The sequence below is a fragment of the Gopherus flavomarginatus genome, chromosome 6 (assembly GCF_025201925.1).
Source record: "Gopherus flavomarginatus isolate rGopFla2 chromosome 6, rGopFla2.mat.asm, whole genome shotgun sequence".
Taxonomy (NCBI): Eukaryota; Metazoa; Chordata; order Testudines; family Testudinidae; genus Gopherus; species Gopherus flavomarginatus.
This window is the reverse complement of record NC_066622.1, coordinates 29,399,914-29,417,223: the sequence shown is the minus strand read 5'-3', so window position 1 is coordinate 29,417,223 and position 17,310 is coordinate 29,399,914. Positions and strand designations below refer to the sequence as shown.

General features: G+C 42.9%; 1 protein-coding gene across 4 annotated transcripts in view; it reads right to left on the bottom strand.

Moving 5' to 3' along the window:
* The window catches only part of CARD19 (caspase recruitment domain family member 19), a 151,847-nt gene that overhangs the window by 98,255 nt on the left and 36,282 nt on the right, over positions 1 to 17,310 (bottom strand). For 2 of the 4 annotated variants that reach the window (XM_050959216.1, XM_050959217.1), the window contains exons 4-6: positions 15,879 to 15,938; positions 13,761 to 13,832; positions 778 to 8,465 (exon numbers count right to left, since the gene is read on the bottom strand). In XM_050959216.1, coding sequence (XP_050815173.1) covers positions 8,350 to 8,465; positions 13,761 to 13,832; positions 15,879 to 15,938 — 248 coding nt within the window. In that variant the 3' untranslated portion in view covers positions 778 to 8,349. Of the gene's footprint in view, positions 1 to 777; positions 8,466 to 13,760; positions 13,833 to 15,878; positions 15,939 to 17,310 lie in introns of those variants that run through there. The other 2 variants (XM_050959219.1, XM_050959218.1) reach the window with 2 other exon arrangements.

The following is a 17,310-nucleotide window of genomic DNA, read 5'->3' as shown; positions in this document are numbered from 1 at the left end:
TTGTGGCAGGTTTAAATCAAATTCTGAGGCCATTATTTTAAGGAAGTTATTTTACATCAGAAAGAGTTTTTCATACCTGATCCTTCAGGTTTTATCTTACTCTAAGTCTAGGTGAAGGGGTTTATAATGAAACAGTCAACAAACACGTGTAAAGCCAGTCTCTAACAAAGACCCTCTTATGAACCAGTATTCCATGTTTAAGACTGGTGAACAGATTAACAAGGAATACTGTAAATACATCAGAAATAGAAATGATGAAGTTAAAATAACTTGTGATAACTAGTTGTCCCACTCAAAACATTCACCCTTGTGTAGTACAGTATAGCTGGATCGGCAACCTTTGGCACGTGGCCCGCCAGTGAAATCTGCTGGCAGGCTGGGACAGTTTGTTTACCTGCAGCATCTGCAGGTTCGGCACATTGCAGCTCCCACTGGCTGCGGTTCTCTGTTCCAGGCCAATGGGGGCTGCGGGAAACGGCGTGGGCTGAGGGATGTGCTGGCCACCGCTTCCTGCAACCCCCAATGGCCTGGAAGCATGAACCGCGGCCAGTGGGAGCTGCGATCGGCCAAACCTGCAGATGCCAAAGGTAAACAAACCATCCCGTCCGCAGATTTTCCTGATGGGCTATGTGCCAAAGGTTGCCGATCCCTGTTATAGCCCCTGGAGGCAGCACTCACTAGGGGGCAACATAACATATTGTAGGGCACTTCTTTATTTCAATGCAAAGCCTAAAATACATGAAAAAACACAACAGTATAGTCCTCCCAACACATAGATTATTTAAATTCTTAAAATTTAATTTGAATTAACAACTTTGTTTAATGTTTTTACTTTATAACAACTTTCCTTTAGCTCACATGACATATACATTATAAACGTTATCACCAGAAGATATGAACAAGGATATTTGACTATAAAATATCGAACCCATGCAGTATACTAGGTAGCTTGCATTTCTTAGTGGAACAGTAACACTGGCCAGACTTTTCAAGAATTCCATGAATTTCCCAGACTAATGGCTGTATACACAATTCCCCAATTAAAAAAAATTAAGATTGCAAGATTCCTTATTAATATTTTATGATTACTTTGCTATTACTGTACACAAAACTCCAACACAAAGCCACGAGTGATATTTACATACAGTACTACAAAAATGACACAAAAGCTGAACTTTTCAATGGGAATTGAGTAGCCAAATCTCCTATGTGGCTTTGAGAAGCTCAGCTAAAAGTGTAAGGTAACCCAGTACATTCCTGAGTGAATGATCACTTTAATATTGTTCTCGCTTGCGGACAAGTCATGCTTTAAATAGTGCAGTGATTCCCTTCAAACGGAGTTCTGCAAACCTAGTGTGGGATGTGTCATTTTGTTTTCCATTCCCTTTGGCTACAGATGGCCCAGTCGGCCTGGTTTAACTATTTACATGCAGTCTGCTCCCTTGCTTTATTTTAGAGGATTAAAGATCAGTCTATTGCCCACCTCTTTTCCTTGAATCTGGGTATGTTTGACATCACAGCTGAGGCAACTGAAGGCAGTTCAGTTTTGATCTAAATCAAATAGCCCATTCATGACAGAAACTACACAAATGTAAAAGCAACAGAAAAAGTGTAGTTTTGCAGAGACAAGATGCAGGCAATCTGTACACCAGGCACAGGGTCTCCAATAGGCTGCAAAGCCGTGCTCTGCAAGGCTGCTACGACCATGACAATGCAGAGGGTTGGTTGGTTTGTTTGTTTTGGAGGGGTGTATTGTGCTACCACTAAATCAGTGATTTAATATGCTGAGTAATGTCCCCCCATTCCACAGTGCTACTGTAACATGAGGCTAAGGCTTCAGGCATGAAGGGACAGCAGATTTCTTCCTTCTCTAAACAGTCCTGTGCATAGTCAGTTTACTTTGAGTAGGTTGGAGGATGCTGAAAATACGGCTGAGCTATAATCAATGTTTAGCAGACACACAGGAACAATTTTCACGATGTAATAACCCACTATAATTTAGAAAGTAAGCTTTGATCCAGCGAGCACTTAACCACTGCTTAAGTTTACACAGGTGGGACTATCCCCCTTATGCAGAATGTTAAGCATGTGTGCAAATCCTTGCAGGAATAGGGCCTAAATGTGTCAGTTTGAGTCATTAATGGCAGGCAGTTTATTCTGGGTTTGAAGGGGGATTTGGCGATCTCCAAATAGATGGAGTGATCCAAAACATAACTTGATTGATGCCAAGTAAAACAATAATAATAGAATTAGAGAAATGTAGGGCTCAAGAGGTCATCTGGTCGAGAGGTTCTCAAATGGGGGGATACACTCCTATGGGCGGGGGTGGAAAGTATTCTGGGGAGTATGAGATGCTTTAAGGAAAAAAAAACGTACTGTGCCCATTTAGAGCTGGGTGGCTGGAGAGTGGTGGCTGCTGAGAGCAGCGCCGTCAGCAGAAGCAGCACGGAAGTAAGGGTGGCAGTGCCATCCCATGCCACCCTTACTTCTCTGCTGCTGGCGGCAGCACTGCCTTCAGAGCTGGGAGTCCAGCCAGCAGCCACTGCTCTCTGCTTTGCGTTTGGAGCTGGGCTGCAGGAGAGTGGTGACTGCTGGCCGAGTGCCCTGTAGGGGAGGCATACATTACAGACACAAAGAATGGAGGAGCAATCAAATAAATTTGAGAAACACAGATCTAGTGCATCACTCCAGACTGAGGCAGGATTAAGAATACATAGATCAGCCCTTATAGGTGTTTGTCTAACCAATTCTTAAGAACCTCCAATTACGGGGATTCCACACATCCACTATTAATCTGTTTCAGTACTTAACTATCCTTACTGTTAGAAAGTTCTAGTTGGAAAGTTTTTCCTAATATCCAACCTAAATTTCCCTTCTGTGGAAGGACACCACAGAATTCATGACTTCCAAAGGGCTAGCCTATCCACTTCCTATGGCACTGGGCATGGAAAAACCGACATATGCTGTGTGTTTGCTATACAAACACAATGCACAAAGAAGTGAGCTATTGCTTGGTATCCATTCCTGAATGAAGAACTGTTTAAGAAAAGGACTCCATCCCTTTAAAGTTACAAAATTATGTGGAACCTTCTGTTCCAGACTGAGAAAACTACAAGAAATCTATTGCTGTCGCTCTGTTTCCTCAAACTCTCTTTATGGGAAGCAGAAAGGTGGGGTGGTGGTCGGAGAAAACCTAGTACAGTAATTGTGCAAGAGAGACAAGGTGGGTAAGGTAATAACTTTCATTGGACCGACGCCTGTTGGGGAGCGAGACAAACTTCCAACAGAATTTGGTTCAATAAAAGATATTACCTCAGCCACCTTGTGTCTCTACAACCCAGCTACGACACTGCATATAGTAATTGTGCAATGCACTGTGTAAAAATTACATTTATCCATACAAAGTAACCATCAGTTTCCATTTACAAGTAATGCAAGAAACAGCAGACACAGAACAAGTAGTTTTCTCTTATTTACTCTTGGGGTTCTTCAGCTGACCATATCGGACCAAAAATAAGTTTGTCATGAAAACAGAAGCATAAGAAAAATTTTACCTTCTGTGTTAAGATTTACAGCCAAATCCTGCTCCAGAGTGCATGTCTCCAGACCTAGTAGCTGGGAATCTAATGGTTGTCCTTCCCAGGAGATTTTATTTCTGACAAGTAACCTCATCTCAGTAGATCTCAAAAAGGGAAAGACTACAACCTTAGCCATTAGTAAATATGTCAATCCGTCATGATTGCAAAGGATGATCAAAGCCATTTTCTTTAAAGAACGCAAGCCCAAATCCTCAACGCTATTTAGGCACCTACCTCCCACTAATTTTAATAGGAGTTAAGCACCTAAATAGCTTTGAGGTTCCAGGCCCTATCCCCTATCAGGAGCGGATTCTGCCACGCTTACATTGAGTACTCCATGGGTATTTCAGCGGGATTGCTGGTAAAGTACTCTACCAGTGTGGCAGAATCTGGCCTTCAAAGCATATGAGATGCTAATTCTTTCTGTAGGATTTTAACAATAACTCATACCAAATCCCAATTTAAAGGTTTTTGTCCAGGGAACACTAGGTTGGATAATCCAGACACAGAGAAGCTGCTTACTAGTAACATGGCTGTTGTATTTGCATTAAAATGAGATGTGGCTGTCTGAGAGGACCCTATTTTGTACAGTGCTTTTGCTATAAACAGAAATCATCTCACTCTAATGAGGTTTCCAATACAGTTTTGGCATGAAGATTTAAAACCCTTCTGCATTTCAGAAGCATTTTATTTCAGTTTCTTTAGAGAGGAGCCACTGCTGGATTTAAGCAGCATATGGAGAGTCACATTTGAATATAAATTAGAGATAGTGTGCTGGGAAAAAAATCGCTCTGACGTTAACTACAGGGCAAGACACAGGAAGAACAGAATATAATTAAAGCACTTTCCAACTTAGAGGTAGGAACAACGCTGGATCAGTGTGCAGCTCTGGCTGCGGAGCTGTGGGTTGTGCTCACTGACGACATTATCATGGCAATTCTACAGGAAATGCTGCAAACACAAAGTTTTTCCTATAATAAGATTTCCTGACCTTGTGGCTATTAGATCAAAATAGACATGAGAGACAATAGGGCAGATGGAAGAAAAAACATCTAAACATACTGCTCTGCCGGGTAAGGGCAGATGATGTTATTTCATTTACACAGAATCTTTATTCATGTCCATCTTATGTTATATATTTAAATAGTCCTGTGACCCACTCCTGACCTTGCTGTATGTGTATGTAAATGAGGAGCTCCTTTGGTGAAGTTAAGGTAGTTACACCACTGAAAATACAGAGTTTTTGAAGTGTAATAGACAAACAATGCTGTCTAGTTAGGGCTGGCTTTTGTTCCCATCCACTGCAACGGAAAAACTCCCACTGACATCAGTATGGGGAGAAATGGGGCCCCTTTGGGGCCTATTTTAGCCCTTCCTCAATTGGACACAAATATTTTGAGGGTGCCAAAGGGGGTCTGTTATTCAGAAATCTGGTTCTGTGTCCTCCTCTCCTCCCCAGGCCTGCTATTGCCTCTCCTGAAATTTGTCTCGGAAGGAAACAATGTATTACAAGATCAGTTGTTTCTAAGAGGATAATGCAGGCTGTTCTCTTTGGAGTAAGATGATCAGACTGAAGAGTCCGATGAATTCTTAGGTATAAACTATCCTGTCATTACTACCTTCTTAGGGGGCTCTGAAACTCAGATACTGGGAAAAAATTACAGATTTTCTGGTAAAAGCCCCAACTCAGGAAGGCACTTAAACACACGAGTAATCTCATTGGCATCAGTGGAACTACTCACATGATTAAGGCTAGGCCCATGCTTACAGCCCTTGCTGGATCAGGGCCATAGCCATCGGTGGGCACGCAGGGCCCATGAATGTTGACTGGTGTATGTGACAGGATAGTCAAACACCTGAAGAGGCTGCCAGGTTTCTACTGGGTGGCTTTTTCCCCCTCTTCCTTCAGGGTTTAGTTTATAGGTTTGGGAGATTACAGCCCAAATACCCCCACACCAGGGAACCAGTATTGTTTACAAGAGGACACTAAGGACTGCACCAGTTGAGCCCAGTAAGGCCACAGGAAACTGTTCAAATGGTAGGAAGAGGCGATCACACAGTCAGTAAGGAGGTGGGGCGGGGGTGGTGAAGAACTAGCCAGTAGATGCTAACTAAGACCTGCCTAATCAAACTGTTAATGTTGACAACCCCTGGGATGTGTTTTGATTGGTTAGTTAGTTGGTTATTGCTGCTCCAGCCTTTTTCCCCTCCCAAGCTGATTGACTGGAACAGTAGTGTTATATAAGCCAACCCATTCATCCAGGCCCTTTGCCATAGGGGGTCATGCCTGGGATGTCACTTAGGTTCTAAATGGGAAAAAGTCCACTTTGCATTAGATAAGGGGAAGGTATAAATCAAAGCATTGGAGATTACTGTCAAAAACTAAACAGCCTAGGACCTTTGTACAACTTCTTACTACTCTTTGGGTGGTGGTGGGGACATTTACCCATCAAGATGTCAGAAGAGATGCGTGCTGGGGGTGCTGAAGGAGCTTGACCACGGATCTTGTCTGTCCACCCTTAGCTACAGACCAGAAGTTAAGGATTGGGATGAAGTATAAACCCTGAATCCTCTAGTGGCAGCTGCTAAACCAGAGACAAGATTGTTCAGTGACCCACCTGACCAAGGGCAATACTAAAGTGGCTTGCTGTTCAGTGGGCTGGGACAGAAGGGAGGCAGCAGATAGGTGACACTCCACAGGCTGACAAGTTCCAGAGATTTCAGGAAGATCAACGGAACAGGGAGGGCCTAGCCACATGAAGAAAGGGCTGCAATGTTCAAGACTCTTAAAGAGATGGAGTCCTAGCAGATTCCAGTGTGGAAAGGCCCTGAGATGACACAACTGATGCCAGGAGAAAATACAGAACCTTATATTACCACATTGGAAAGAATGAGCCCCACCATATGGGTGGCCGTAAGGGCAGGGGGTCTGAGACTTGTCCCATTTTTCAGAAAGATGGGACTGGGCAGAGACTGCTACAAATGTGGTGAAACAGGACGTGCATATAGGTTTTGCCCTAAGATGCAACCATAGTCCAGAGGTAGTCCTAGAAATCTGTTCTCTGGGGGTGGGAAATTTCACAGTTAGGAGTTTGTCTACACAGGACCTTTTACCAATTATATTGGTATAATTATACCAGTATAGTTAAACCGCCATAGTTATACCAGTACAATTCCCCCTGGGGAGACTTATTTCAGAACGTGAGGGTTTTTTTTTAAATTTAAATTTAAATTAGCTTCATCCCTTTCTAACGGGACATAAACTCCCATAAACCCAAAAATCCCACTCTTATTCTACCCTGGGAGTTATACCGGCATAACTATAGTGATTTAAATCCACACCTTAGCTTATATTGGTATAACTTTCCTGTGTAGACAAGCCCTAAGACTGGGGTACTTGAGAGTGAATCTTGAAAGACTCTAGAATCAGAAACACACAAAGCCAATACCTGTTACTATGATTAACTGTGTCCATGGGGATACAAAGGAATATCAAGGAATGGCTGTTAAGTTAAAATTGATGGGCAAAACATTCCCATGAAGGTGGAGCCAGTGAAGAGATCGCCCTACCAAGCAGTTTGGGGAAGGATCTCCCTAGTTTCTTTTGTACTCTGGAGTAGGTCATAAGAGAACCCACCCACTGTAGCCGTCACTACTTGTAGTCAGGTTCAGGAACAGAAAGACCCCAGGCGGGAAGTAGGAGCAGGAGGAAAGAAGACTCCTACAGACATCAGTGAGTGCAGGATTGGGCCCAAAATGCAAAAACAAACAAACAACCTCCCCCTCAAATCTTATTTTCAGTCCTGTCTCCCTGTACTTCCCACACATGCTTTAGCCTGACACCAACTTTTGATGTGTTAAGAAAGACTTGTGCAAGTTTTTCAAGATTTTACCCACAGAAGAAACAATATGTGATCAAGCCACCTTAGAAAATCTTACAGTATTTCATGTTAAAATATATATTTTCAGCCATAAACAAAAACATGTCATGCAGCTTTGATTATTATTTCTGAAGTCCCTGTCAAATATGCTGGACTATTTCAGTTTTCCTGGCTATACCAAAACTAAACAAACTTCCCTGGAAAGGAAAGAATTATGTAAATCTGAAAAACCTACTTGGTACTTCAAAAGCTTGATAGTTCTGTCATCCCACAGAGTCAAAGTGTCATTGTTTGAAGCCTACCCTTGCTCAATATAACAATGATAACAGACAGTTTCCAGAGCATGGCAGTCAGGAAACCTTGCAAAGTTCTGAATACACACAAACTGAACCAGCTAGTGATAAGCCTTGTGGGGACAGTGCCCATGTACTCATGTAGTATAAAGAATACAGATGGGAATGGACAATCCTGACACAAAAGATCAGGTCCATTTCTTAGTAATGCTTTGGTTTTTTTAAGTGTCATTCTTAAATGAATCAGTAAAAAGAGAGAGAATTACATCCTTTAAACTGCTGTGTTCCTCTACACCAATAAAAAACACGAATACAAAACATGGCTTAAGAACTATAATCGCTTAGGATATCCTTTTAAGGTGTATATTAAAAACCTTCATACCCAAATGATAAATATTTTAAAAGAAGCATTTACAAAAATAAATGATCCATTTCCATAAGTTCATATAGAGTTGACCATTTGAAAGCACCTTGAAGCAGTACATTTACTGCTAAAGCCGTTAACTACATCTTTGGTATAATATATAGTGTCTGTATATATATTTGTTTTTCCATTGGCAGGTACACAGTACAGAAGACTGAAGAAGCAGCTTTTCCTTAATTTTTCCTTGATGTATCTTCCATGTATACCATACAAATATTTCTAACATGTCTTCCTATGATAATAGGAGAAAATCCCAATATTTTCTTGGCTCCTCCTATAACTTTTGGATCTAAAACAAAAACAAAAAGGGAGGCGTGAAAAAAGAAAGTGAACTAATCAGTTGATAAGTACAGTTTTAATAAACAGTGTTTTGCAAAGATTCTTCACAAAAATGCTTCTGGGGGAAAGTTGTTCCTTTGAGTACTTTGTAAATTAACGGACTGAAAGCCTAGCTAAGGGACCTTTGATTTGGAAAAGCAATTTAACAGGGAGTAGTTCAGAACCTCAAATTAAAAAAAAATATATATGGATCACTTTTGACACACGTTCAATATTTATCAAAATGATTTCTTTGGCTTAAGTTGTCCATGAGCTGGTGTTTGTCTAGAGCTCTGGGGAAGAAATAAAGAACACTGTGTTCAACTGAAGCTAGAATGAGAGGGATTCAAGGAAGCAGAATCAAAGGCTTGGTCTACACTAAGCGTTTAAACCAATTTTAGCAGCATTAAACTGATTTAATGCTGTACGCGTCCACACTACGAGGCCCTTTATATCGATATAAAGGGCTCTTTAAACCGATTTCTGTACTCCTCCCCGACGAGAGGACTAGCGCTAAAATCAGTATTACCATATCGGATTAGGGTTAGTGTGGCCGCAAATCGACGGTATTGGCCTCCAGGCGGTATCCCACAGTGAACCACTGTGACCGCTCTGGACAGCAATCTGAACTTGGATGCAGTGGCCAGGTAAACAGGAAAAGCCCTGCGAAATTTTGATTTTCATTTCCTGTTTGCCCAGCGTGGAGCTCTGATCAGCACGGGTGGCAATGCAGTCCCAAATCCAAAAAGAGCTCCAGCATGGACCGTATGGGAGATACTGCATCTGATCGCTGTATGGGGAAACAAATCTGTTCTATCAAAGCTCCGTTACAGAAGACGAAATGCCAAAGCGTTTGAAAAAAAAATCTACAGGCTACACAGTGCTGCGTGACAAGTGTAACAGGAAGCCAGAGACTCAAATGGACACTCATGGAGGGAGGGAGGGGGTACTGAGGACTCCAGCTATCCCACAGTCCCCAGCAGTCTCCGAAAAGTATTTGCATTCTTGGCTGAGCTCCCAGTGCCTGTAGGTTCAAACACATTGTCCAGCGTGGTTCAGGGAATAGATCGTCAATTTACTCCCCTCCCCCATGTGAAAGAAAAGGGAAAGAAATCATTTCTTGACTTCTTTCATTGTCACTCTATGTCTACTGAATGCTGCTGGTAGACGCAATGCTGCAGCAGGACTGTCATAGCACCGGGAGGCTGCCTCCCCCGCATTTTATCTAACTAACAAGTCACTGTTTCTTATTCCTGCATTCTTTATAACTTCATGACACAAATGGGGGGGACACTGCCACAATAGCCCAGGAAGGTTGAGGGAGGAAGGAAGCAACGGGTGGGGTTGTTGCAGAGGCACCCCCCGTGAATGGCATGTAGCTCATCATTTCTGCGGGATCTGACACGGAGCAGCTGTGCTTCCTGATACACTGGTTCTCTAGTACACTTGCCCCATATTCTAGGCAGGACTGACTCTATTTTTAGAAACCATAAAGGAGGGATTGACTCGGGGAGTCATTCCCAGTTTTGCCTTTGCGCCCCCGGCCGATCTCAGCCAGGGGCACCCATGATAGCAGCAGACAGCACAGAAGGACAGATAACTGTCATCTCATTGCCAAATTACACTAGCAGCAGATGGTACAGAATGACTGATAACCGTCTCTGCTATCATGCAAAAGCAAATGAATGCTGCTGTGTAGTACTGCAGTATCGCCTCTGTCCGTGGCATCCAGTACACATACGGTGACTGTAAAAAAAAAAAAAACCTGAACGGGCTCCATGGTTGCTGTGCTATGGCATCTGCCAGGGCAATCCAGGGAAAAAGGGCGCAAAATGATTGTCTGCCGTTGCTTTCCCAGAGGAAGGAATGACTGACGATGTTTACCCAGAACCACCCGTGACAATGATTTTTGCCCCATCAGCCACTGGGCTCTCAACCCAGAATTCTAAGGGGCGGGGGAAGACTGCGGGAACTATGGGATAGCTATGGAATACCTACCCACAGTGCAACGCTCCGGAAATTGACGCTAGCCTCGGACCATGGATGCACACCGCCGAATTAATGTGCTTAGTGTGGCCGCGTGCACTCGACTTTATAGAATCTGTTTTATAAAACCGGTTTATGTAAAATCGGAATAATCCCATAGTGTAGACGTACCCATAGAAATCTAGGGCTGGAAGGGACCTTGAAAGGTATTCAGATCCAATCCCCTGCACTGAGGCAGGACCAAGTAAACCTAGACCATCCCTGACAAGTGTTTGTCCAAAAAACAAACTGTTCTTAAAAACCTCCAATGATGGGGATTTTACAACCTCCCTTGGAAGACTGTTCCAGAGCTGAACTACCCTTTTAGTTAGCAAGTTTTTCCTAATATCTGACCTCAGTCTCCTTTGCTGCTGATTAAGCCCATTGCTTTTTGTCCTACCTTCAATGGATATGGAGAACAATTGGTCACAGTCCTCTTTCTAACAGCCCTTAACATACTGGAAGACTGTTATCAAGTCCCCACCTCAGTCTTCTTTTCTCAAGACTAACCAGGCCCACTGTTTTTAACCTTTCCTCATAGGCAGGGCCGGTGCAACCATTTAGGCAACCTAGGTGGTCGCCCAGGGAGCTGGGATTTGGGGGCACCATTTTCCTCGGCAGCAACCACAGTGGCCGGATCTTCGGCCGCCCCGGTCGCCTCTGGCATTTAGGCGGAGGGAGCTGGGGCAGGGGAGCACAGGGAGGGCCGCCTGCAGCAAGTAAGGGGGGGGGTGGCATGCAGGGTAACTCCCCGCCCCAGCTCATCCCTGCCCCGCCTCCTCCCTGAGCATGCCGTGGCTACTTCACTTCTCCCGCCTCCCAGGCTTGTGGCGCCAATCAGCTTAGGTGCTCCAAGTCTGGTAGGCAGGAGAAGTGAAGCAGTGATGGTGTGCTCGGGGTGCTTGTGCGTGGAGCAGGGGTGAGCAGCTGCCGTGGGGGGGGCGCCTCAGAGCAGAGTGGGGGAGCTGCCGTGGGGGCACCTCAGGGCACGGGTGTGGAGAGGGGCGCAAGGTGGAAGTTTCGCCTAGGGCGCGAAACATCCTTGCACCGGCCTTGCTCATAGGTCAGGTTTGCTAAACCTTTTCTCATTTTTGTTGCTTTCCTCTGGACTCTCTCCAATATGTCCACATGTTTCCTAGAGTGGCACCCAGAATTAAACACAATACTTCAGCTGAGGCCTCCCCAATGCTGAGTGGAGTGGGACAATTACCTTCTGTGGCTTACATCCAGCACTCCTCTTAATACGTCCCAGAATGATAGCAGGCTTCTCTGCACCTGAATCATGTTGATGACTCATATTCAAATTGTTATATGTGCACTCTGGTGCTGTGGCAGGCAACCAGCATTTGCCCACTGTAATGAGCAGTGTTAAGCAAAAAAACAAAGAATTTCCTCCAAAAGAAAAAGATGAACATCCTCACGGTAAATACACAAAGCTCAAGTTATGACTTAATTTGCCAAGATTATTATGGTCCAAGCAGTATCTTCCTCAGGAGAAGCAAATAAAGTTGAAACAACAAACAGTCCTTGTGGCACCTTAGAGACTAACAAATTTATTTGGGCATAAGCTTCCGTGGGCTAAAACCCACTTTTCATATGCTGCGTATTTATACCTCCCTACTGTATGTTCCACTCCATGCATCTGATGAAGTGTGTTTTAGCCCACAAAAGCTTATGCCCAAACAAATTTGTTAGTCTCTAAGGTGTCACAAAGACTCCTTTCTGTTTTTGCTGATGCAGACTAAAACGGCTACCACTCTGAATAAAGTTGAAATACTTTAAGGGTGGGATTCCCATATCCTGTCATAGCCCCTTAGCCCCACTCAGGTGACAGAAAGAGGCCATAATCCAGTCTCAGATCCATTACACCAATCATCCACTGGCATAGGGTCCATTAATGTAACAGCTCTAAGTGGTGTTGGGGTGGCCCCTCAGAATCAGGGCACTGTTACCAGCCCCTTAATTCCACTTCCTGCCAGCACCCACACACATATATCCCTGCATGGAGCAGAGCTCCAGTGTCAGGAGAATCTGCCAGTATTTATTTTTTGATCATTAGGTGCTTAGACACCAGGTGATGGGTGTTGTATTAGGTCATAAATTGACAAATATTTATATACACCTTATTTACAATTGATTTTTCAACGTACTTTAAAGAGAACCTTGTCAAATCTCAATGTGCCCCAATACCTATTTCTTTAGATGTCATATTGTTGGGAATCTTTTATACTGCGGGGAAAAAGGATTAAATCAGTTATCGAATGGGGGCCCAGTTCTCCAACCCTTCCCATGCCGCGTAGTACTCATTCACACCACTTGAAGCCAATGGATTACTCACATTAGCATTAGTCATCTTGAGTAAGGGCTGAAGAACAGGGCCCTGGGTGATGCACAAGTCCTTAATTCTCATAACAAGTAGGCCTACTGATTGACTGAAGGGGACTTGCACAGGGTGGAGGGGGTAGGCGTGCGGTGTTTATTCATGAGCCATTAAAAGGTGCATGCCATTAGGGAGGAAATCTAGGAAAACTACTCTGCATGCAAATGGTACAGATCATAAGAATAAAAATGATTTTTTCTATGTAATTCAGGTATTCGTACTGATCATATGCTGAAGGTCCAGACAGAAATAAAAAAAGAATACCCTCCTTGTGATTAAGTAACTGAGAGTGCAGGCACTGATTAGACTTCAATTAACTACTTAAATAAGTTTTCTAATTTGGAAGCATGAATCCTCCCTGTCTGCTGTAGCAATGGGAGTTCACTATACTATGGTTTAGATCTTTAAAAAGTGACTCTTCTCATTTGTGAGCTTTTTATTAATTATCTCCTGGCACTTTTGGGGCACAGGTTGCATCCAACTTCCATTAAGGAATGATAACATCTTCCATTAGCTCTAGTGTAGAAGCAGCTTTTATTCAAGATATTATTTCAAAAAAGAACTAGACAAATATTAGCCAGGATGGGTAGGGATGGTGTCCCTAGCCTCTGTTTGCCAGAAGCTGGGAATGGGCAACAGGGAATGGATCACTTGATAATTACCTGTTTTGTTCATTCCCTTTGGGGCACCTGGCATTGGCCACTGTCGGAAGACCGAACACTGGGCTAGATGGACCTTTGGTCTGACCCAGTATGGCCGTTCTTATGTTCTTAAGATATACAGGGAACCCCTCAAATGTGTTTTACCTTACAGTGACTGAGAATAAAAATTTCCCTTTAAAACAATTCCAGAGTAGATTACCTGGGTTCCAGCAGTACATGAACAATGCTAATCCTGCAGCAACACTAAAGCAAGCAAGGAAGAACATGGGATCTAAGGACAAAAAAAGAAAAGTGAATTTAGTAAAAGAGCACAGAAGAGTGAAAGTTTAGTTTATATGATGATTCACTAACCTCAGTTATTATTAATATGCATGGCTAAGATTGTTCACATGAAGTTTGCATACTCATAATTAGGTATATTCTGTGCTTACTGTACTATAAAATACAATCACTTTATTGTAAGTATTTTGTATTATAATTATTCTGACAGTGTTAGCCTTTCTTGTTCTAAAAAGAGCTCAGAATGGGAGGCCTAATTACACTGCACATGGAAAAGGTCTTAGATTTACATAAAAATGTCTAGTTTATGTGAAAAACCACATCTCCTTTTTTTGTTTAAACAAAAATGGCAAACTAAGGGCCAGATTTTGATACCCTCACTCACACTGAGGAACACCTAACTCTCCGAATCGTCGCACGGACGTCAGTGAACTGCTCGTAGAGTAAGGTACTATTCACTGAGAGTGACGGTGTTCAAATGTGGCCCCAAATAAGCAGTTTTTCATAATGGTTCTTTTTTATACTTTGTATTCGTCATCCTTCCCTTCTCCTGGCTCTCCACCAGGAAGAATTACTGCTCTTTATGGGTCCAGTCCTTCAGTCCATGCTCAAAACTCCTGACTTCAGTTACCTGGACTTTCTAGAGAATTTTCTCTGAGCGAGGACTGCAGGATCAGACCTCATGAAATAAAACTACGGCCAGGAGGAAAAAGAAAAGGAAAAAGGCCAGTCATCAACCATTCTGTATGTAATTAGCCCCCAAGATTTTCACATTTCTGTGTGGATATACATCTCATTTATTTAAATGACAGCTATCAATATAGAGATGTATATTCTTACTTATATAAAATGAACCGGGAAGAGTATTGTGTGTGATTGCATTTAGATGTGCCCTGCAAAGTAATGAATACGATAGTAAAAATGTTTTCTGTTGCTGTTCATGGTTCTGAATGCAACTGAGATGCAAAGCTATTTGTATATTTAATTCAAATCCCTGACTGGAAACCATTTTAACAGTTCCAACCGAAATTAAATATGGTATTTATATTGAAGTACGATAGAACCTTGCTAATCCACACTTCACTCAGCCAGACAAAAATTGGCCAATGTTTAATAGCTGAGTTCTGTAGGGAGGCCTCAGATTACCAGCACTTCTTCCTTATTACATCTCATGCTAGCGTATATTTACTGGGGAATGCTATCATGAATACACCTAAACTGCATTTATCCTTTTAGGGGCAAATACCAGATCTAGCCAAATGGCCTACGTGCTGGGGTTGCTCACAGACACAAGAGGAGCAGGAAGTAGAAATTTTCCAGCAGTGCCGTCATTCTGCAGTTGCTACTTCAGGCTCATCATTGCAATAGTTTGGTGTGGCTGCCTAGGGAAAATGGCTAGCGGATACGAGTAGTCTCCAATCCACAGCCCCTTACTCAGCATGATGGAGCACAAAGGTGCGCTGACCTTTTGCACAGCTTCCTAAAAAGCTTACCCTCCCCTCCTTGTGCTGGCTATGTTGCTGTCAGGAACCCAACATAGCACTGAGTGGGGCAAGGGAAGAGACACAATTTTCCCTTAATGGACAAAGTATATTTAGTTCACCATTGTTATTGGGGCTTTTTGTTATTGCTGTTGGTGTTCTCTTATTTGTTTGGTTGCTTTTTGTTTACTCACTAATCTGCAAAAGTGATTTAGCAAGGTTCTTCTGTAAAAGCACAACAGTCGTCGTAAAACCCTTTATTGCGAAAGCATTAGAATGGCATAAACGCTAGTTAAAAATAGGCCAAATTTAAAAATAATGCAAATGTAAATGTTGCCAAAAGCTCTATAATCTCTTGAATTGTATGAGACCAGGTTTCTCAGTTGCAGGCTGAATACGTTTTTCTTTAATACAAGTTAAATGCATTTAAATAGCTACAATAAAGATATAAGAGAACAAACGATTTGCTCCATAAGTGTAAATTAAGTTGTAAAATAAACTGCATCTTCATCTGAAAGCATCATTCTGTCCAATGGTACTGTATGCATGTTATTTACCCCTGTCAGTTAGAAAATAGTTCTCCTTGTCTGTGTCTATCCCTGTGGAAGCTGAGGTTTCTAGAAATAAAAGCAACACACCAAGAGTTAGTATTGAGCTCAAGCCAACACACTTCTGTATCAATTCATGCAAAACAGAGGGAAAGTCTGTATTACCACTTTTCAGAGACATAGTCAATCTTTAAGTGAAATATTTCACCCCTCCTAAGGACATGTCACCGCTGCAGTTAAATCAGGGCCTGTGTTTATTAAACAAACAGGGAATTCATCATTTCAACACCGGTGGAAGGCGTTGAGGTTTTATAGTCCGAGTTCAGCAAAGCACTTAATCACATGCATAACTTTAAGCATGCCAGTAGTCCCACTAGGATCTGATGAACAACGGGTGAAAGTATTCACGTGCGTAAAATCACTCCTATGACTAAGAGCCTTGCTAGACTGAGGTCTCAAACAGTCAGATTGTTCTGTACATTTCTCCTGTCAGATATGTGAATGCCCAGAGAGTTGGAGGAAGGTTGGTAATACAATACATCAAAGAGAGGCTTTCATACTGGGACAAAGTTTAAATCACCAGTCACTACAGAAATGGACAGCTACAAAAATATCAGGATTTCAACGAGGGTTTATTCCCACAGCCATCCATGTTCTCCTCGTTGTCCTACAACCAAATCACGGTACTGTGTTTGTGCCATGAAAACAACCTACATGGCGATGGACTTGGAAAGCCAACATCAGAAACCGAATTCTGCTTTCAGATACATACATATGCAACTCCCATTGACATCAATGGGTTCTGCTTGCTCAGACTGAGACTGGTACTTTTCTGTAAAATCAAACAGACAGGGAATCCAGCCTGCCAACAAGGTTTTCCACTGTTAGCAATCACAGCTGGAGAAGTCATTTATTTAATTTGACCAAGCTTATCAGTTTGCTATCGGGTGAAAGCAACCCTCTGTCCTCATTCAGGGAACTAAACATGCATGTCTCAGGTGTGTATATCTAGCATTGCTTGAGGCATGTTATCACGGTTTATTACACTGCCTGTCCACTGGTGAAGATAGATGGTTGACCCCGCATACCACTTTCTAGAAGACAACGCAGTTGGCCTCAGCACTAGCTCAAGAGCGGGGACAGGATGGAACAGAGGACACAGTGATAGTAACCAGGCAGCCAATCCCCTGGGTAGGTTTTGGCCAGGATCCTGGGACTGTCCCCCAGTATTGGGACATTTGGTTACCCTAAATGATGGCAAATGAGTGGGCCTATGTTATTACCAAAGCGCAGACAGGGCAGAGTCTGCAACCCTTACCCTGGGCCAGGCTGCTGGAACAATTCTTATAGTGGAGGTGCTGATGATGGAAACCATGCATTTGGGTTATTACTACTTCAAGCCAGGGGATGCAGCAGCACCAATACCCTTAGTTCAAGAACC